This window comes from Arctopsyche grandis, chromosome 4 (genome assembly GCF_051622035.1).
Source record: "Arctopsyche grandis isolate Sample6627 chromosome 4, ASM5162203v2, whole genome shotgun sequence".
Lineage (NCBI taxonomy): Eukaryota > Metazoa > Arthropoda > Insecta > Trichoptera > Hydropsychidae > Arctopsyche > Arctopsyche grandis.
Window position 1 is genome coordinate 31,846,116 of NC_135358.1, and position 22,355 is coordinate 31,868,470.

Below are 22,355 nucleotides of genomic sequence, written 5' to 3' on the forward strand. Positions count from 1 at the left end.
AAATTGAAATGTAACTTACCATGCAGAAACCAAAATTCCTGTTGGGGATCATGATCAAAACCAGTGATACAAGTGCTCTGTATTCTTGGCGGATAATCGAGGACATAACCACCGTTAAAGAAAATGTACGTAATTCCAAAAGCGGCACAAACAAACTGCACAATGTGGATGAGGGTGGGTGGGTGGGAGCGTAGGAGGATCGTGGAATGGAGTACCGAGTAGGATCTCGTGATCGGATATATGTATATATTAATTTGGGCGCAAACAAAACATTAAAGTTCAAACACCCCAGTGCAGCGTTTACTTACCCAAGAGTGCAGCGCACGACAACCTCTGATGTTAAAAGGCCGCGGCCAGGTTGCCTCATGCAAAATAAATAATATTAAATTCGATCGATGCAAGACAACTAAGGATAAAGAAAATTGAACAAGCAGTTTTGTGTGTTTTTCCTGAGATCTCTCAATGTTTCTTTTTTTATTCATAATATTACATAACTAGTTGACATATTACTAGATATCCTACCTATAATTAAATACGTAATGATTAACAGTGTTAATTAGTTCTCATCTTTCCATTGAACTCCTTAGCTACCCAGAGAGAAAACTAATTATACTTACACTATGAAATACAGTTTAAAAATATATTATAAAAGATTTTTTAAGATTACAAATTTAAAGTTACATTATTCATTAGTGTGTTTATTACTTTATAACTCGTTAAATTATCCGTAACAGAAACAAGAATACTGGCTCGGAAAACTAACTCGATGCAAAATAACTAATCGGTATAATGCAGTGTTCCTGTCTTCGTTTACGGGTAACTGACTTTTGCGAAAGTTAACCTGCAAGTTAGCCTTAATCAATTTATAGTATATAGTAATTCTAACTGGACAGTTTAGTACATCTGCCTAACACAGAAATAGTCACATCTGAATACAACAGACAATTTCACAAACACTATTGACACTTTTTATCCCTACACTGCTTAGGCAATTGTTCTCAAATTCTGTCATGTAGTCAAGCTTTCCTATTTATTCCTCTACTGTTCGAGATGTGCTTCACTAGCCGCGTTATTGAGGAGCGAAGAACTAGCTTGATTCCTGATATTCATTCCACTAAACTAGATGTTTCTAAACCATAGCTGAACTTCTGACTGCCTGACTAGCCTTTTAGCAAACGGGACCTATAGGTTTAAGAGAGCTATTAGTCACATGAAAATACATAATAAAGCGAAACAAGAATAAATTCTACCATAGATTAAATATAATTAATTCTTTTTCTAATGGGTGAACAACTCAATGCTACAAATTCTATTAGATTATGGTGGAATGTGTTCATTAAAAATTAAAAGAAATAAATCAAAATGTATCACAATTAAACAACGAAAGCGTATACTCACGTAATATAATTTGTAGTAACTTAGTATCGTCTTCCACCCATGTTGCCTCCCATATTACCCCCCATGTTGCCGTAACCGCCGCTGTTTCCAGATCCGTAGCCACCGCCACCACCACCTCCGCCGCCGCCGCCACCACCCATTTGATTATTTCCCATGGGGCCTCCGTACGGAGCAGATCTACTTTGGTTGTATTGGTTGCGTACTGGACCACCCCCGTAACCTTGCTGGTAACTTCCGCTGAAGTTATCTTGGTTTCCCCAACCACCACTCTGTCCGCCACCACCATACCCGCCGCCCCCTTGGCTTCCGCCCCACGAACCCCCCGAATTGTTCCCAGATTCCCATGGATTCTGATTGCTCCAACCTTGGCTGTAACCTGGGAAAGAAAATTCATCGATTAGACTCCATCAATCGAATCGAATCGAATCGAATCACCTTAAAAACGTTATCGAAAACTGAATGTCGAAAGGCTGCGTATTGCAAAGGATATATGATCCCAGACAACATAGTAAGCACTTTCATTCTATCTCCACAGCAATAAAGGAAATCATCACACAACATCCAGTCGTGTATGAGGCAAGTTCTGTGGAAACTTCACAATAGTGAAATTCAGACGCAACAAACATACCTTGATTGGAATTATTCCAGTCTCCATTGTTTTGATTGTTTCGGCCGCCCCAGCCGCCGCCACCGCCACTCCTAGACATGCTGCGGCCTCCGCCGCCCCCTCCACCCCCGCTGCCGCCGCCGCCCCCACCCATGCCACGCCCGCCGCCCATCCCACCCCCTCCACCGCCGCCGCCTCCCCTTTCCATTTCCTGTTTGGAGATGGCTTTTTTCACGTCCACAGTCTTGCCACGGATACAATGCGAGGTCTGAACTGAAAAATTACAACCGTAATAAATACACAAGCGCCAACTCTAAGACTGATTAAATTAAATTACATTACATTAAACAAGAGATGTCGCTACTGACAAGTCTGTTCAAGAACAGATGTTCAAAAACATTCCTTGCTACACAGCTTTAATTTATGCAGCATAAAACGATATTTTGAAAAGAACATATTCAAAATATAGCTGGACTGCAAAATTAAACTGAAAAATACACGCATTTGATGACGTATATTAATAACTTACGGCATATTTTATCGACTGGGTCGTAGTCGGTGAATTCCACGAATCCGAATCCCCTCTTCTTGCCGGTTTCCTTGTCGGTCACGATGCTCACGTCGATGATCTCGCCGTAGCATTTGAAATACTCGCGGAGATCCTCCACCTCGTGCTCCTCTCGCAGACCGCCGACAAACAGTTTCTTAACTGTGGCGCCGGCTTCCGGCCGCTTGATATCCTGCCTGGGCACAGCACGCTTAGGTTCCACGACCCTACAACAACGAACATACAAAGATAAGACACACACGCTCCGACAAACAGCAGGTGGAAAGTTATCAATTTGTTGCAAGGCATTGTATTGTTAAGGATATTAGATCCAAACCAACATAGCGAGCGATTGCCTACGATCTCCACAGCATTAAATAGGAAAACATCACAGGTTACATGAACCTGCATGCGGCAAATCTGTGGTAAAAGAGTGAGAAGCTGCAGCGAGTGAATTACCTGCCGTCCACTTTGTGAGGTCGGGCATCTTGAGCGGCGTCGACCATGTGGGCTCGGGAATACGTGATGAAGCCGAAACCTCGTGAGCGTTTGGTTTTCGGATCTTTCATCACTACAACGTCGACGATTTCTCCCCAATTTTCGAAATGCTTCTTCAACGAGTCATCAGTGGTGCGGTAGTCCAAGCCACCGATGAACAATTTTCTAATATGTTCTGGCTCCTTATCCTAGAAAAATAAAACGATTGTTAGAGACCTGTTAGTTTAAAATTTGAAATTCATCAAACGTAACCTAAAAAAAAAACCACGAGGTTGTATGCATTTATTTCAATTGAAAAAACGTGGTTTTTTTTTATTTCAAAACAAATGAATCGCGTTTCATATAAAAAATAATTGAAAAAAGACCCGCCATTACAAAATCGATATCTGAGACGAGCCGGCCGGCTTTTGTAAAATTTGAGAGCCGGCGGCAAAACACGTGCGAGTTTACAATTAGGTTTACGTGCGCGAATCGAATCAAATTAAATCAAATCAATAATGGCGGCTTAATCGAAGCGTCGGCGTCGGCGTGAAGGCGCGTAAGCGTCGGGTCGCCATTTTGGAAAATCGGCCGACAATGGCGTCGGTGGCGGTGGCGGTGGAGGCGTCACTCGGAAACGAAAACGCGTCGAATCCGCTCTAATCTTCGCCATCGGAGACGGAACCAACGCCCGCCCTAGCGGAAATACATGTCTGATGGTAAAATGGCAAGATGGAGGCATCAAAGCTTCGAGGGACGCTTCGCATCTTTATACCATACCAAACAATTCCGACCTGGGATGTGGAGATGTGGAGTTGTATGTCGTGCGGTGCGCGATTCCTTCGGATTCGATTGGATTGGATTGGATTCGGTACTTACATAGTCGTTGTCTCCGTTCTCTCCCTTCATGGTGGCTGGCGTCGAGAAGTCGGCCCAGCAGAGGTAGGTTAGAGAAGATGAGCACGCGACCGACTCGTACGACCGGCAGCCGGCGAATGATGGAGCTACGATCGCCACTCAGAGTCGTGCGCAAGCGCTTCCGCCGGAAAAGACGCCCGACGCTCGACCATAGACACGCTCTCTCCTCTTCTCTTTTCTATCTATGGTGCATGCTACACAATCAATACGACTCGTGATTTTAGTGGTAAATTGATTATTTTAGCCAGCAGTATGGCCAGTGGTGTCACCCTAATGATTTCCAGAAACCCGTTGTTAAAAATCAAAAGTTTCCAGAAACCCGTTATTTAATCTAAAAATTCATATAATTTGTATCAAAAATTATACAAATCTTGAGAATGTAATGAACTTTCATGTAATAGTGAATTGGATGAAAAAAAATGTATATATTTACATATATGTACATATATTTTCAAAATAATTTTATGATAATAAAATTGGGGTGACACCACTGCGTATGGCTCGGTGGTTGCGTTTATGTTTAACACGAGAGACTACCGGGTTCAATCCCGTGCTGATCTTTAATACTGTCAGTCAGACTTGGTTATTTGTGACTCCAAGTCGATCCTTTCTTATCAGAGTTTGCCAATTTATCTGATTTCATTATTGAAACGATTCCTCCATCAAATTGGCAAAAATCATCCTAACCTCTATGTCAGAGCATCGTAACCTTTGGATATTCGCGGCACACATTTTTTACGACTCGTAGAGTTTGTCAGCTACGTACATATATATATAGTTCATCGGCAGTCGCTAGTTATTCCGTATATGCGTAGTGACAAAACACTTACTAACATCGGTTTTCTCCCTCACACGCAATCTCAATCGCACGCATTAGGCCGAAGTGCTGTTCGGAGATCACATATTACCGCGGTGCATAGGTTACGATGCTCTGCTCTATGTCACAAATATCTGATTTTGATTTATGTACAGTATGTAAAAAATGACGTACAAGTCAAAATCCATAGATGCCTTTATGGTTTAATTAATTGTTTAGAAACTAAATAAGCTACTCGTTTAGGTTTTAAATTTAAAACCCTATCGAATAAATAACTCACTAAAGTCGTCAGTCATCTAAATTTAAAGTTGAGATTCGCATTATTTAAATTAGCTAAAAATCCCACCGAATGATTATTTTTTATGAACAATATGAAGTTCAATGATAAAATGTAATTGAATGATAAAACTGTAAAATTTTTACTAATCACTAATTATAATTTTAACCAATTTGGGTAGAATTTTATAAAATCATTCAAGAAAATTAATAGATTTTTCCGCAAAATTAAATATAAAAATTTAAAGGACGGCATCGAGAGTTTCGCACGTAGACGTCCGACAATCTTCTTGAAACGGGCCTAAACACTGAAAAAAAAATTTTATATATAAATATAAAAAGCTTTATAATTTATAATTTAAATTTGCGTTTATAATTCTCTAACGATCGTTAACTAATTAGAAGCCTCATTTACTAATTAAAGTATATATATAGTTAGAAATATTTTTAGAATAAATGCCCTTATTTTAAATTAAAAAAATGGTCACCTTAGTTTTGTTTATAAAACACATTCAAACGAACATTATCGGGGACCCGAAATAAAATCCAAAAAAAAAACCATTATTTTTGCCAGAACAAAAATTGTGTTCGAACCGATTTTTTCTTTTAATTTTTTCGATACACGAGACTATTAGAAAAAATAAATAGTTAAATTGTGTTTTTGTCTTTATTTAAGCTACATACATTAGGATCTGCCCTATGTTCCAGCGGCAAGCCGCACATACTAGAATTCTCCTTGGAATTCTCCTTGGACAAGTATTCTCCTTGGACATTTTAATTTCATCCTCCATAAATTATATGAACACCTCAAGTTATAGCGAACTGAACCGATATGATTTTTTTGTTGACGAATCGGTACGAAAACAACGGTTCGGGTCCCTGGATATTACAATCGTTGGCTTCGGTTTGCAAACCGGTCGAAATTATCATTCCAACCGGTACCATTTTCTATCCAGTGAGTAAGCGAGTGCCTTCTTTTTTGTCAACATATCGATGGCCGAAATTATAGCGCTTCTGATCAAAAACTGAAATGTCAGTTGTCGACGCCGCTGTCATGGAAGGCTTGTATTATTTTTAATTTTTCTCGAATGATACAGTATAATATTTTATAAATTTGGAAACACCATTTTTGCAGGACCCGATGTTGAACTTCCCGCCCAAAATAACGTCAACACTGAAACCCTAGCTCACGAAACCGACACTGGAACTGAAAACGTTTCCATGCTCCCGGGAAATCCAGTACGGGAACTTTATCCCGTTGATAATGTGACAGATATTCCAGAACGAGGCAATCCGCAGGAACTGATCGACAATCAAGTTATTCAAACTACCGCGGAACCCACCGGACTTCCGTCTTCCGTTCCGACTGCACACACCAAACCTGAGGAATTCTCAGTTGAAAAAGTATTAGACAGAAGAATAAGAAACAGTCGGGTAGAATACCTTTTGAAATGGAAAGGATATTCTGAGTAAGTTCATTAAAACCAGAATCGGTGTATGAAGAGAATGTTTTTAATGTTAATGTCATCATTTTTTAGTGACGACAATACTTGGGAACCCGAAGATAATTTAGACTGTCCAGAATTAATATCGGCTTACGAAGAAGCTCGTACTAAAAGAGAGGCCATTGAAAAGAAGGAAAGAAGAAAACGAAGCTTTGCTGAAGATAAGTTCAAAAAAAATAATTCAATTGAAGTTAGTAAAAAATAACTGTAAATATTACATTTTTTTATAATAAAACTTCCATTTAAAAAATTTTTTTAATTTTATATAGGAAGTCATAAAACCTCGTGGATTTGATCGAGGACTTGAACCAGAGAAAATCGTCGGTACAACCAATGTAACTGGAGAACTTATGTTTTTAATAAAATGGTATGATTTCCTTAATTTAAAACAATTATCTCACTTAATATTTACATGATGATGTACATATTGGTTGTATGCATTGTTTTTTTAGGATTAATTGTGATGAATTGGACCTTCTTTCTTCGAAGATTGTAAATCAACGTGTGCCAGGATTTGTAATTAATTATTATGAAAATAAGTTGGGTTGGCAGGGAATTAAAACCAACGCACGCATTCCAAAAGAAATTCCAGATTTACCTCTGGAAGCCGCAATACCCAAAAAAATTGAGGATGCCATCAGTAAGCAAGAAGTGAGTGCAATTACAATGTTAAATATTAAAATACAACGATGTAACAATGATTTTTCATTCATTTTTAAGGCTGCGGTTGACGCGGATGAAATGGAATCCGCCCCAACAGATATCGACGGTGTGGATAATCACATCGATAATTCAACAAATTTACCAACGGACCACTTAACACAAAAAGAAGACGTTTTATAACTCATAAAATATTTGTTTCTTATGATGCAGCATGTTGAACTATTTAAATACATGTGTACAGGGCTTTTTTTTTTTAAAGAAAAAGGTGCCAGGACTCACTTATTGTCAAGTTTTTTATTAGAAAAGATTATATTAAAATTATACTATACAGAATATTCGTTTGAAACATTAAAAATGGTGCCAGAACGCCGTTCCACCGCATTACATTTGTATATATAAAAAAGCCCTACATGTGTATATATAAAACTTATTTTATAATAATTTTCTTCATTTCGAACATTATATATAAAATAATAATTTTTGACTGAATATTTGTTTTGGAACTGCTTGTATTTTTTTTTGTTTAATAAAAATTTATTATATTTTTACATTTTCTATGTTCACCTTTTTTTTATTTTGACTTCACTTAGCAACGAATTTATACAAACCAGTTTTGAATTAAACCAAAAAAACCACAATTATTGCAATTTAGCTGTTCCACTAAAAACTACCCATTATCATTCATGTCATATTTTGAAAAAAATTCAAAACAATACAAATGTGAGAAGTCAAAAGTTTAAAAATATTTTGGATGATTTACAAATCCATTTAGATAGGTAGAAATTTATACTTCAATGGCGTGCCGTGGAAATCTGAAAGGGAATAGTACTTGTTTTCCATTTCTACTTATTCTATTTTAGACACATTAGTATCAATTGGTTACGGTCAATAATTAGTGCACTACATAGAATCCTTTATGCAGAAAACATCTTTGTCTGTTTATTTATGAATGGTATGTGTCGTTTCAAATGAGTATTTAATTCTTAAACCCAACCGGAAATATTAGTCAATTGTTGTTTACAAACGGGATACTTGTTTATCTATTTTTGTTAATTGTTTACTAATTAACTTTAAAACTGAATTATTAAACAATAAAAGCTTGAAATCTTTAATGTCATTATTATTTCGTAAGATCTTATTATTTCGACAAGTTCTCCTACATTTCTTCAAATATGGGATACACCATTATCGATCACTGTCAAGCAAGGATAAAATTTTACGGTGTGTGCTTGGCGTTCCATGAATATGTGCTGGGCATGCCACATTTTTTTCGCATGTTTAAAAGTATCTAAAAAAAACCATTGCCACGTTCCTTGCTGTGTGTTTTCGCCCTTACGTGCGCGCTAGCACGATACAAAGGGACTCAGCATGACGTCACATAGTCCCTTTGTATTCTGATCGCGCACACTGAAACCTGTGTAATGAAAACTGGGAGATTTCCACGACACGTCACTGAATTACTTATTATAAAATATAACCATATATTATACTTATTATAAAATATAACCAGTGGCGGCTTGTGCATATGAGCTGTGGCGCTGCAGCACCCCCAGAAAAATTAGGAAAAATTCGCATTTACCGCTTGCATTTAAATATTTGACATACTTATTAATAATGCGTATGTTAAAAATGTAATCAATTTTATTTTAATCATATTCACAAGTTATAAATTAATACAAATGCGACTTTTTCTTAATTTTTCTGGGGGTGCTGCAGCACCAGAGCTCCTATGCACGAGCCGTCACTGCTTATAACATTAAAAAAACTGAAATTATACTAAAGCTATGCACATATTTATAATAATTTCGAAGCATCAAACTCTCAAAATTTCTCTTTTCAAAAATGTATCCCCTCATTTAAGTTAAAGTTTCCTATTCATTTAAGAGATTTCACACTCGCTCCATGCATTATCTAATAGTTTTGAACGCAAATTACATAACGACCTCACCAAATTTCTCCCACCATTTTCGAAGGTCGTAATGAAGTACGTGTTGAAGTTAGGCGGAAGTAGTGAAGGGGAACGGAAGTGTACAAAGATTTAAATTTGGCGCCATTGGGCCATCTGACAAGTTGACGTCCGAAACGTCAAAGTTTACAAGGTGACCTTGCGACTTGGGCAGATAACAGTAGAGTTGGTGTCGTCGTGCGAGCTCTCCAAGTCTCCAGAGGTCTCCAGGCTGCAACCCACCTCCAGACCCTCGATCTTCCACCAGGTGCTGACTACCTTTCACAACTGCTCGTTACCTAATACTAAACTTCATATCTAAACGCCGATTACATATACCTACATACATTAACAGCATAATATTTACATACATACATCATGTTTATCTACTGCAACTGGTGCAAATTTTCAAGAATGACCTTTGATATAGAAAAAATACGCGATTATTATATATGCACTTGTTGTTTCTGCATTTATCGCATCAGTACTTAATTGAGTAATTAAAATTTGAAATTATGTTATTAATTTGCACATGCAATACAAAAGTGATCCAAATTCATATATGATTATAAAAGTAATATAAATATTCGTAAGACTTTTCTTATTTTAATCAAATATATGCAATATCCAGAAGCTATTCAAGGAAAATTTTAACAAATTTAAAATTATGAAAAAATTTAATCTTAGATTTTTAATAAAATCGATGTAATCATTTATAAAATTTTACTATTTAAATTCTTAAAAGATATTTTTGATTTTATTTGCATACTTACATACATACATCAAACCAGCAGAATAGAACGGCATATAATGCTTTGAACAAAGTGGTCACGGGTTCAAATCCCACTGGTTTCTGCTGGCCAGACCTTAGATTTGTGACTCCAGGTCGATCGTTTCCTATCAGAGTTTGCCAATTAATGTGATTTTCACTGAAACGGTTCTGAATAATTGGCAACCTTACCCATTTTCTCACAAATCTCGAGTTTTCAGCAATCAGCAAATTTACAGATTTGACCATAGATGTCTCTGTGTGGATGTTAATTGATATGTATTTACTTTGTGTAATACCAATAATACTTAACAATGTTTCTGGCTAGGAAAGCGCATTGGGGTTACATGTTAGGCCTTCCTGGTATAAATTTAAAAATAAAAATAAAATACATACATATATATGCATACGTGAAGAATCAATAGATGAAGTATCGTGATCGTGAGTAAATTCTACCTCGGGATTTTAATCGATTTGTAATCAGAATCGGTCGCTGATCACGATTTCATGGTTTTAAAAAAATTTGAGTGTTTGTGTGTATTTTGGAGATAGCTCAAACACTGTTGATATTGCACCGAAACTTAGTATTGATTAATGAAACTCTAGTCGTTATGTTATAATTTTATATTTTATTAACAATATGTAAATATTTTAAATCTAAAATAAGAAGTATATAGGTATGTTTGTAAAATATCAAATATATATGTACATTTGTGATATGCAACTAACGAATATACCCAGCGTGAAACATTCAATTTCAAACTTTATCATATCAATGCCCTCAGTAGGGTTTTAGTTGTATTTTTAAAAGCACCCAGCGTCACAAAATCCCAAATTATTCTCATAATGAATATTGTTTAAACGTTTGCATGTTTATCCGTGGCCTGTAAATTTTTTTTTTACAAACATATGTAATATATTCTTCAATTTTTGGTTGAATCTTCATAATAAGACTTGGTTCATTTTTTCACGTTGCGTGTGAGTTTTATAAATAGTGATTACTTTCTTTAGAACATACCATATGTATTTCTTGGCTTCGATCACAAGTCGTCGTAGCGGTACAGTATTATTATTTTCACTTGATATCGCTTGTTTCTAGCCAAAAGGGGGTCAACTTAATCATTTTAGTACCTCTCCATTTATCAACAACATTAGGAATTTAAACAGTGCCTATATGGTATGAGATATCGTTATTTTTAAAAGCCTTTTTTACCATGATTTAGCACTAATTCTTTTTCCCAGAAATTTTCTGATTTTACTTAACCATTTTTGGCTGTGAACATTCGTTATTATAACAAATTCTTTTTAATAACTTAATTTACCTTCCTTTATTTTTTAAAAATTATATTTTCTCTTAAGAAAAATTTTTAAATTCAAGAAATTAGATTTTTTTTTTCTTTGGTAACATCTTCAAAAACTCGATTTTACTTAAGAAAATCCGATTATTTTTGAACAATTTTGCAATTTCATTATTTTTTATGAGGAATTTGGCATTTCTTTTTTTTATTGCCATATTCTTAGAGAGCTTTGAAATACACATTTAAATACTTTTCAATGGATGTGTGAATTAAAGTTCAAATGAAAAACAAAAGGTTTGTCTAAAACTTTGTAATTTTACTATTTATGATTTTGATTTTAAATGCTTTTTATTATTACGAAATTATGTTCACAATACATCTTATATCTATTTAATAGCTACTGATCTACTGATAATTTTCTATTTTACAATTTAATTTAATTTGGTTAGTAATCATAGTATTATATTATTCTAATGTTAATCTACAGCATAATAGGAAAAGAGCTCAAAAACCTATTTACAATCCTTATAAATAATCATAATACATCCAATACATAATATTAATTAAAGACTCTCTAAACTCGATGATATAAAGTCGATGACCTAAAGCAGATTGTCTTTAGGTAATCGGTATTTATACCTGAAGGTTATAGACATTTTGTTGTATTTATGTATATAAGACAACGTGAGATGATCATACCTGTTCATACTTCCGAATATACCTGATCAATGCATCACCAAATACATACATATATTCAGAGTGGAAGTCATTCTGCTTGGCAAACATTATTTAGATAATTCTAAATAAAATTTAATTTATATATAGAATAATCACGCAACTGATGCATGTTTTTACTTTTATACATATCTAACCTCGAGCCTTTTAAACGTTTACAAAACAATATCAAATATCGTACCATTGTACTCAAAGCGACACAATCTGGTTTTAATTGTCAAACAAACCAGTTTTATATACAATGGAGTAGAGAATTGTTGAAAATCTTCAAAGTATAATGTTTCATGCAATTGTTTCAATGTATTCTCACTAAATGGACTTCTAATGCGAGTGAGTTTAATATAACTGCATTCATTTTGGCAAATTAGGGTTCAGATTAGCCAAAATTAGATACCATTAGAGCTTCATTACCAGATATGAAATCTTTCTTGATATTACTAACAGATATACCCAGCGTTGTCTAACTAAATGTAATATTATACTTATGTATAAAATCATATTGTTGCTAAAGCTAAATAATGGACAACCAGTGATATCACATAGAGGGCTTCGACAAGTTTAGATAACGTTTTAAATTGTAAAATGTGTTTATTAAAAATATTTCTTTACCCGAGATGTGTTTTTAAGTTATTGACAGTGAAATATTTCTGAAGAAAGATAAATGCAACGTGTTCTTGAATCTAAATGGGGGATCTAGATCTTGAATATTCCCTTATTATTAGTTTTTCATTCCCGAAATTACACAGATTACCTAAACACAATCTGCTTTAGGTCATCGACTTTAGAAAGTCTTTAATTAATATTATGTATTAGATGTATTATGAGCATTTATAAGAATTGTAAATAGCTTTTTGAGCTCTTTTTCCTATTACGCTGTACATATTAACATTATAATAATATAATACTATGATTACTAACAAAATTAATTTAAAATTGTAAAATAGAAAATGATCAGTAGATCAGTAGCTATTAAAATAGATATAAGATGTATTGTGAACATAATTTAGTAATAATAAAAATCATTTAAAAATCAAAAAATCAAATTCCCAAAATAGCTTGTGCTAAATTGTAGATGAATTTATAAGAAATTGAACTCAATGTGAACCACGCCGAGCATCATCCATAAAAAAATCAAGTTTCTAGGGATATTTTGGTATTTTTATAATAGAATACGATTAAAAAATGTATAATCAATAGCTTTTAATCCAATTTTATATTCATATACCTGTTCATTCAACAACGATCATTAATAAATTATAATTTAATTACAAAAATGTAAGTAGTGATGATTTTATGTACATACATACATGGATATGACTGCCCCCACTTATGCATTTACTTCAGTCACGGTACAGCTCTTTCATTGTTAATAAAAGGGCTTTCATTTATTCTCCGGGAGTTATTCAACTCGGGATCATTGTGTGTGAAGTATCCTCTCGCCGCATTTCGACCGAAATCGTTGATTCCACTTAAAAATGTTCAATATTTCCAACACTTTGCACATTTCCAACTGAAACATTCATTTTTAGATCGTTGTACTCGCCTACGTATCAAAATGAAATCCAATCTTTCGTTCACCAAAGTTTGTGTTCTACCAACCACTTGCAACTTTTGGTTAAACTACCATTACCATTTTTTGCTCATTTGGATTTATTCATTGGCAGATGCAGAGTGATATGCTGGAGTGCCGAGGTCGGACCAGCCCCGTGATGCTCGGCACGAAAATTCCAGCGCCTCAATCGAGCCCTGCACTTTTAACTTCCAAACAGCAAGGAAGTCAAATCAGAGTTCTCACTTTGAATCATGGAGAACACTTGGATTCTACTCTGTTCAGGTATATTTTTTACAAGTTTTATCATAGCTTTTTTAACTTTATAATAATACATTTTTAATAACATTTCAGACTTGAAAAGGGATGGATTTTACATCTATCGCCAGGTCCTAGTCTAATGGGTCACAAAGTGTTAGTGTATTGTAACTATCCAGACCAATCAAGTAGTAAGTGGACTTTTTTCAATCTTCCTTTCATGAAAGTCATTGTGTTCAATCTTTTTATAATACAGTACACTCTCGATTATCCGTGCTAATGCTGGGGAGGAAGGTCATGGATAATTGAAAAACACGGATAATCCGAATAATCAAATTTTGACTTGGTTTCGAATATAATATCATATTTACAACGCAAATTTTTGTTTCATAATTTTAATACTCATTATTTATTAAGAAAAACGCTCGTAGCTAAGCAGATATGTGGCCGTTAGTAGTTACTACTAGTGTTGCCAAAATATAAAAAAGTGTATACGAGTATAAAGACGTTTCATTGATGATATAAAACCTCGGTCCATGGGCTGAATCAAAGATGCCACATTAGGGGGCAAAAATTTTGTAACCATACGTCCATCGTTTGTTTTCAATATGCTGTCGTTGGGATGAGAAGGAGCATTATCTAATAACAACACTGCTTTCTGTGGCAATCCCTTATTTTTTAAACAATCTTGCACCTCTGGAACCCATTTCTTTATGAACCAATCTTCAAAAATCTACCTGCCCATCCATGTCCCTTTTTTACTATGTATAATAATATCGACGGAGAGATTTTTCATTTCAGTTCCCTTAAAAGATCTAGGTTTCTTTATTTTCCCAATCACCAAAAGTTTCATTTCATAAGTTCCTGATGAGTTTCAGCAACATATGACAGTTAACCTTTCTTTGGACGATTTATGTCCAGGAGCGGACTTTTCTCTCATGGAAGCCAGCGTTTTTGTCAGCAAGCTCTTCTAGTACAGGCCTGTTTCATCTGCATTACAGATTTGATCGGGTTGCAAATTTTCTCTTTGAAAATATTCTCGAAATTATACGCAGAATTCATCAGCAATTGAAAACAATTAAACATACGTATGTTACGAAAAAATCTGCACCGAATACACGCACTTGTTACTTCTTCAAAAGCGACTGAAAGAATTAACGCAATCGTAAAAGACGTTTAAAAAGGGAAGTAAAAACATTTCTATGTGACATTATTTGTTACAAATAACACGCGTGTTTATGGTCGCAATCAATCGGTATGTCTCATAATCATATAAGAAAAAAATTAAATTCATTTTATAAAAATAATTAATATTTTTCAAGCATGGATAATCTGCAAACCGGATAATCGAGAGTATACTGTACATTTAAATTGAAAACCAACATTTTCAGACAATGACCAATTCGAATTCATCCGTAATCAATATTACGCATTGCAATGGAATCGAGCCCATCCAGATAATCCATTCGGCCCACCTACCGTTCTCGGCACAGGAATCATCGTTCAAGATACTGACATATTTTGCGAAATAAATGCCACCAAAGCGGGAACGTATCATTTTTACTTCATATATGATCATAAGTAATTTTACAACTTTTTTTGCTATAATTAATTACTTCAAGAACATTTTGAATCATATATTTTTTCAATTTTAGCGAAAGCAGAGTCGGACCACAAGGTTCTGGATTCTTCCAGATTGCACCGACTCTTCGCCTCGGAAGAAATAATCAAGAGACTCTACCTCTAGACTGCATTCAATGCCAAACAGTACTTTGTAAATCATTAGGACCGTTCATTACATGGGAAAACAAACTGAGAGTAGCTAAAGAGAGTGGATATAATATGATTCATTTTACTCCAATACAAGTATGCATCTTTTGTATATTCTGTTATAATTATATCTAAGCGAAAACTAACTACAACACATATTTAAAAAAAAAATAGGAATTAGGTGGATCCAATTCTAGTTACAGCATCTCCGATCAATTAGGTTTGAATCCACTATTTAGCGCTGAAGCAGGAAGAGAAATATCCCATTTGGATATTGAAAATTTGATAACCAAGATGAGAACTGAGTGGAAGGTAAGCTCTTATACCATTAAAACAATTACATGTTAAACTCTATTTAAATTTAGAAACACTACATTTTTTTAAAGTTCTATTTATTTCTGACCAAATAGCTTGAGCAACGCCGGACAATTCAGTTAGTGATTAATACATTTTATACTTTAGGTCCTATCTTTGTGTGATATTGTGCTAAATCACACAGCCAACGAATCTCCTTGGCTGTTAGAACATCCAGAAGCCACTTACAATGTCTACAATTGTCCTCATTTGAAGCCAGCTTTCCTTCTAGACGCTATTCTTGCTAAGTTGACAGACGATGTTGGGCGCGGTGATTATGAATCGTGGGGCATACCGAGCAAAGTCACCCAAAATCAACACTTGGACGTAAATATTCATCAATAGATATAAATGTATACATACATATGTACATATAAGAATAAAATAAAATATTTTTCAGTCGATTAAACAATTATTGATGAGCCAACTATTGCCTGAAGCCAAAATTCACGAACTGTATCTATGCAATGTCGCTGATATCGTACAAGAATTTTTCATTGTTGCTAGGAACAAGTATACATTTTGATTCTTCCAAATTTTTTTTTCACTTAATAATAAACGTTTAATTCAACTTTGATCAATTTTAGAGTTCCTCCGATTAAAGCTTCAGACGAAGAAGGAAAGGAATTGAAAATCGTTCAAGATTCGCAATATCGTCGTCTCAAATCTACAGTCGACATGGAATTGGCACTTCAAAAATTTAATACATATAGGTAAATATTTTGTTTTATCAATGTGGTTAGAAATAATATAATTAATAATTTATTTATTTTCAAATTCAGATCCGAATGTTTCGATGAGGATACTCGTCTCAAAAAGTGTAGCGAAGATCTTAAAACTGAATTGGAAGCGCTCAATCACAAGATGTATGAAGAAATACAAGCTCATTTAAATTATGCCGTCGATAATTGTCTGGCTGGAATGAGGTATAAAATTTTCTAACTTATCTCACATTTGTTGCATAAATGCCACATGTATTTTATTGTGAAACATTCATTGCAGGTATTTCCGTATACAAGCTGACGGTCCAAAAATCGAAGAGGTGACAATTAAAAATCCACTAGTACCCAGGTATTTAAATATACATAGGTAATATGTTCAATAACATCATAAGTACTCGATCTAATGCACATTAAATTGAAACTCCAGGTATTTTACATATCATGGCATCGTCGGCAACATAAAAGAAATAGAGAGTAAAATGTACTCTTTCGATGCACGCTTCATGATGGCTCACAACGGTTGGGTAATGAATGCTGATCCTCTTAAAGATTTCGCCAATGTGAAAGACGGAACCGCAAATGTTTATCTTCGGCGAGAGCTCATTGCTTGGGGTGACAGTGTAAAATTGAGGTGCTTTTTTTAACATATATTAAACATAAAATATTTAATATAAGAATCAAATTTCAAAAAACACACCTTTTCAGATATGGTGATAAGCCTGAAGACGTTCCTTTCTTGTGGAAACACATGAGAGAGTATGTTGAAATGACCGCAAGAATATTTGATGGCGTTCGTCTTGACAATTGCCATTCAACACCATTGCCTGTAAATTTAACGTCACAATTATATTTCAGTCATTGTGATGATTTTAATTAATCAATTTTTATATTATAGGTGGCCGAGTACTTATTGGATTGTGCACGAAAAGTAAAACCTGATCTTTATGTCGCTGCAGAACTGTTCACCAACTCGGATCAAACGGATAACATTTTTGTCAATCGACTCGGAATCACGTCTTTAATAAGAGGTCAAAAAAATATGTTTTCTTATTTATCATTGTCGTTGACAGTAATTTACCATATACTGCCGTACAAAGTCCTTTCTTTCTATCCCCTATTCTGGACTATACTTGCCTATCTAGCTCCACACACCTTTCTTACTTCATTACATCAGCCTGACAAACTTGTGGCTTACTTTACTTCCTTTTGCACTCTTCAAACTTGCTTTTACATTCTCTCGAATACATACCATCCTTTTGCTTGTTTGTAATAATAATATACTACTAATGATAATTTACAGAAGCACTTTCTGCTTGGGATAGTCATGAATTGGGACGTTTGGTCTATAGATATGGAGGCAAACCTGCAGGAGCATTTATACAACCACCTCAAAGACCCGTCACTCCGTCAATTGCTCATGCTCTATTCTTAGATCTAACTCATGATAACCCATCACCTGTTGAAAAAAGGTATCTCTCACTTCTTTCGATCTAATGTACATATCTACATGATTCTTTACGTATATATATATATATATATATATATATATATATATATATATATATATATATATATATATATATATATATATGTATATATATAATTTTTTTCCTATCAGATCAGTGTATGATCTATTACCATCAGCAGCATTAGTTTCGATGGCATGCTGTGCTTCGGGAAGTAATCGAGGATACGACGAACTTGTACCACATCATGTAAGAGCACTTAAAAATATAAACATCTATATTTCTTAGCTTCTTCTTACATTTTTTTATGTATTTTGTTCAGATACATGTTGTCGATGAACATCGTCAGTACTCCGAGTGGTCTTCGGAATACGGTGTGTCTAATCCAAAGGATAGCTTGACATTGCAAGTTAACATGCAAACTGGGATTATATCAGCCAAGAAGGCTTTCAATCAATTACATTATGAACTTGGATTTAAAGGATTTGATCAAGTATGAAGCTAGTTTTATTTTATTTTTGCTTTTTAAATGTTTAATTCAATGTATATGATGCCGATTTTATTTAAGGTTTACGTCGACCAAATGGATACAGATATTGTAGCAGTTACGAGACACAATCCAAGATCTCATCAAGTATGCGTTTTCATCTATCAATTTGAAATGTGTTATAAATTTTTATATTAATCTGTGTGTTGTATTATTTCAGACTGTTATACTAGTTGCATTTACTGCATTTTCTCAACCAGATCAAAATTATGCAGGAAGGTCAATCAAACCTCTTCGATTTGAAGGCAAACTTGATGAAATTATATTTGAAGCAAGCATTAATCACGTTGAATCTAGGTTAGAATATATCCTGAAATATTTATAGTTGATGTATGTAATTTAATTAAATTCATATATGCATAATGAAATTTTGTAGGTTTGGTGAACGTGTCTTCCATAAGCCGAAGATGTATTCCAAAAATTCGACTTTTATAAATGGATTGAATGAGTATGAGACGACGGTGAAAGAAAACATACAACTCAACCAATCGACTGTATTCCAAAATCATGAAAGACATGAGGGAACTTACACCATCCTAGAATTTAAGGATTTTACTCCTGGAAGCGTTGTAGCTATTCGTGTATCTACACAAGAAGAAATTAAGACCGCATTCTTAAAGCTACATCAAATCGCAGACGCTTTTCACGTGTTGCCTTATGAAGGTATCATCAATCAAATAGGACTTTCAAGCATCATATGTAACTTGAGTTTGTCCGACTTGAACGTTTGCCTATACCAATGCGACCAGGAAGAGAAAGACAACGGTGGATCTGGAGTTTACGACATACCTGGATATGGCCCATTATTTTACTCTGGTTTACAAGGATTCGTTTCCGTCCTTAGCGAAATTCGTCCAAATAACGATTTGGGTCACGCATTCTGCAATAATCTTCGCGAAGGAAACTGGATGATCGACTATGTCTGGCAAAGACTCGAAAAGTATCCAAACTTATCTGAACTTTCCAGGTGGTACCAGTCAAATTTGCAAACTTTGAAAGAAATCCCTCGATTCTTAATCCCCGCTTACTTTGATATGATGATAACTGGTATATATCAGGTGTTGGTAAAAGCTTGCTTCGCTCAAATGGCGGATTTCGTCAAGCGCGGTACTTCTTTTGAAAAAGCACTCGCACTCGGAAGTGTGCAGTTCACCGGCGAAGTAAAATCAGTAACGTTGCCTCCAATGTCTCCACATTTGCAAATGCCCCGACTTTCTCAACACCCGGCTACGATGTCTGCTGGACTTCCACATTTCACAACGGGATATATGCGTTGTTGGGGCCGTGACACGTTCATAGCATTAAGAGGAATGTTGATCCTCACCGGAAGATATCAAGAAGCACGTCAACACATTCTTGCATTCGGATCTTGCCTACGACATGGTCTCATTCCTAATTTGCTCGATGGAGGTAAAAACTCTAGATTCAACTGTCGAGATGCAGTATGGTGGTGGTTGTACAGTATCCGCTGTTATTGCATTGAAACACCGCAAGGCTATAACATTTTACAAGATCCGGTTTCCCGCGTGTTTCCGACTGACGATTCTCAACCTTGTGGTCCAGGACAGGTCGATCAGTTGTTACAAGACGTAATTCAGGAAGCTCTGAACGTCCATTTCCAAGGAATTATGTTCAGAGAACGAAACGCAGGACGAGCAATCGATGCTCACATGTCAGATAAAGGTTTCAACAATCAAATAGGTGTCAATCCCGAAACAGGCTTTGTTTTCGGCGGCAACGAAGCTAACTGTGGAACGTGGATGGACAAAATGGGCTCATCGGATCCTGCTGGCAATAGAGGAAAGCCAGCCACTCCGAGAGACGGTAGCGCCGTTGAAATAATAGGTCTATCTAAAGCCGTAGTAAGCTGGTTAGCTTTTGCACACAGTGATGGTAAATACCCCTATTCCGGAGTTCAAAGAAAACATCGCGATGGCGCAATAACATCATGGACGTTCATCCAATGGGCAGAACGAATTCAACAGAACTTTGAGCGATACTTTTGGATTCACATCACTCCAGCGGCCAACGATATAAGACCTGATCTAATTCACAGAAGAGGAATTTACAAAGATTCCTATGGCGCCACTCAAGCATGGGCTGATCATCAATTGAGATGTAACTTCGCAATAGCTATGGTCGTCGCTCCTGAATTATTTGACCCTCAACATGCCTGGATCGCTCTTGATAATATGAAAACTCTGCTTGTTGGGCCGTTGGGTGTGAAAACTTTAGACCCAGAAGATTGGGCTTACTGTGGAGACTATGACAATTCGAATCAAAGCACCGATCCTAAAGTTGCACATGGTTTCAACTATCATCAAGGTCCGGAGTGGGTTTGGCCTATTGGATTTTTCTTGCGTGCCCGTTTGCATTTCGCCCAAGAGAACAACTGCTTGAGGAAAACTGTTGCGGAAACACAAGCTGTTCTGTCTCGACACTTGGCCGAGCTTCAAAGCACGCATTGGAGAGGTTTGGCCGAGTTGACCAATAGCGCTGGTGCTTTCTGCTCGGACTCGTGCCGTACTCAAGCTTGGAGTATGGGATGTGTCTTGGAAGTTTTGTATGAGATCAGACAGTGGGAAAATAAACAACCCGTCATCCTTTGCGCTGAAGATAACTGACGCAAACACCGCATCGTAGTCCACACCGTAGCATATCCTCGGAATGTAGCTCGTAAGAGATACCATAAAAAGAGTAAAAGGGGCGATTACTCACCACAACGCAGCAGTAGTGAACATAGTTTTATAAGCGAAGGTGAACATTTTTATTCAGAACCCTACCCAGCACTTAATGGAAAGAAAAGGAAATTAAACAGCAAAAAGAAAAGAAATAAAAAGTATTCAACAGTTGATGAGTTCTGTACAAAAAGTGAAAACAAAAGAAACTTTTTTTGTTTTCGCAAAAGAAACAAGATCAAATCTAAAAAATTATTTCCAGACGCCAGAGATTGTAATGCTAAAAATGGATCCGATAGAGTTTCATCGACCTTTCAAAACATGTGCCAAAAGCATTATAAGGCTGCTAAAGACGTATCCAAAAACATTTACAATAAGTTGTTGCACCATTATAACTTTACTTACAGTTTTTCAACTGTTGTTTACAGTGATAGGTATTTTGTATATGATTTAACACTAAATACTAAAATCGTTCCAGCAAAGGGTCTGATGATAGATGACTTGAACAATCTCACTCTCTACAAAAGATTCGCCCGGAACTGTAACAATTACGTCGACGTGCTCAATTTATGTGAATCAAAAGATACATACACAAAACATTACATGCCAATGTTCACTAATTGGTCTATCCAACCGTACTCTCCGTCTTGTGGTATCTTGTACGACTTCAACGATCGTCTAAATCCTTATTTAAATGCCGATCGTCGCCACTACTGCTACTCTATTATGGAAAACATTCAACACATGTACGAATTCAACCGTTCAATATGCCCCGGCTACAGATCAGCAATCGATATGATGTCCTGTAGCAAAGATCTGCTGGACTACGATGACTATGCGTATACGCATTCTAAAGTAAACGAAATCACACAAAACCAAATCAAATCATTCTTCTATTGTGAAAGAAGATCTTTCGAATATAGGCTGTCGTCCAAAGGAGCCTCACCTCTCAGCAGGTTCACCGACAGCGAAATAAAAAGCAATAAGAAAGCTTTCAAAAAGACTAGTTCTTACGGACAGATTTATAATGTTAAATATATTTCTAAATTTCCAGTG

The 22,355-nt window shown here is 35.6% G+C and overlaps 4 protein-coding genes across 5 annotated transcripts in view; 3 read left to right on the plus strand and 1 right to left on the minus strand.

Annotated features, from left to right (window-relative positions):
- Window positions 1-22,355, plus strand: part of LOC143910569 (caspase-3-like) — a 427,954-nt gene that overhangs the window by 269,741 nt on the left and 135,858 nt on the right. The gene's annotated exons all lie outside the window — the stretch shown is intronic.
- Hrb87F (Heterogeneous nuclear ribonucleoprotein at 87F) lies at window positions 1,034-4,064 on the minus strand. Of its 2 annotated transcripts, none has more exons than XM_077428551.1 (6): window positions 3,909-4,064; window positions 3,012-3,238; window positions 2,535-2,779; window positions 2,027-2,278; window positions 1,399-1,774; window positions 1,034-1,182 (listed from the first exon to the last, which is right to left on the minus strand). In XM_077428551.1, the coding sequence occupies exons 1-5, from the start codon at window positions 3,936-3,938 to the stop codon at window positions 1,419-1,421; spliced, it is 1,110 nt and encodes a 369-aa protein (XP_077284677.1). In that variant the 5' UTR covers window positions 3,939-4,064; the 3' UTR covers window positions 1,034-1,182; window positions 1,399-1,418. The 2 variants fall into 2 exon arrangements, with proteins under 2 accessions (XP_077284677.1, XP_077284678.1); XM_077428552.1 differs by having other exon boundaries at window positions 1,395-1,774.
- LOC143911370 (uncharacterized) lies at window positions 6,046-8,318 on the plus strand. The gene is made up of 6 exons (XM_077430243.1): window positions 6,046-6,101; window positions 6,176-6,509; window positions 6,579-6,735; window positions 6,815-6,912; window positions 6,998-7,196; window positions 7,266-8,318. The coding sequence occupies exons 1-6, from the start codon at window positions 6,071-6,073 to the stop codon at window positions 7,386-7,388; spliced, it is 942 nt and encodes a 313-aa protein (XP_077286369.1). The 5' UTR covers window positions 6,046-6,070; the 3' UTR covers window positions 7,389-8,318.
- LOC143911369 (glycogen debranching enzyme) lies at window positions 9,302-21,440 on the plus strand. Its single transcript, XM_077430242.1, has 20 exons — window positions 9,302-9,421; window positions 13,620-13,789; window positions 13,859-13,953; window positions 15,154-15,343; window positions 15,418-15,628; window positions 15,707-15,844; window positions 15,995-16,213; window positions 16,287-16,399; window positions 16,474-16,599; window positions 16,669-16,812; window positions 16,889-16,957; window positions 17,036-17,239; window positions 17,314-17,434; window positions 17,504-17,636; window positions 17,909-18,077; window positions 18,227-18,323; window positions 18,397-18,567; window positions 18,643-18,708; window positions 18,782-18,918; window positions 18,998-21,440. Exons 2-20 carry the CDS (start codon window positions 13,620-13,622, stop codon window positions 21,243-21,245), a joined length of 4,821 nt encoding a protein of 1,606 aa, XP_077286368.1. The 5' UTR covers window positions 9,302-9,421; the 3' UTR covers window positions 21,246-21,440.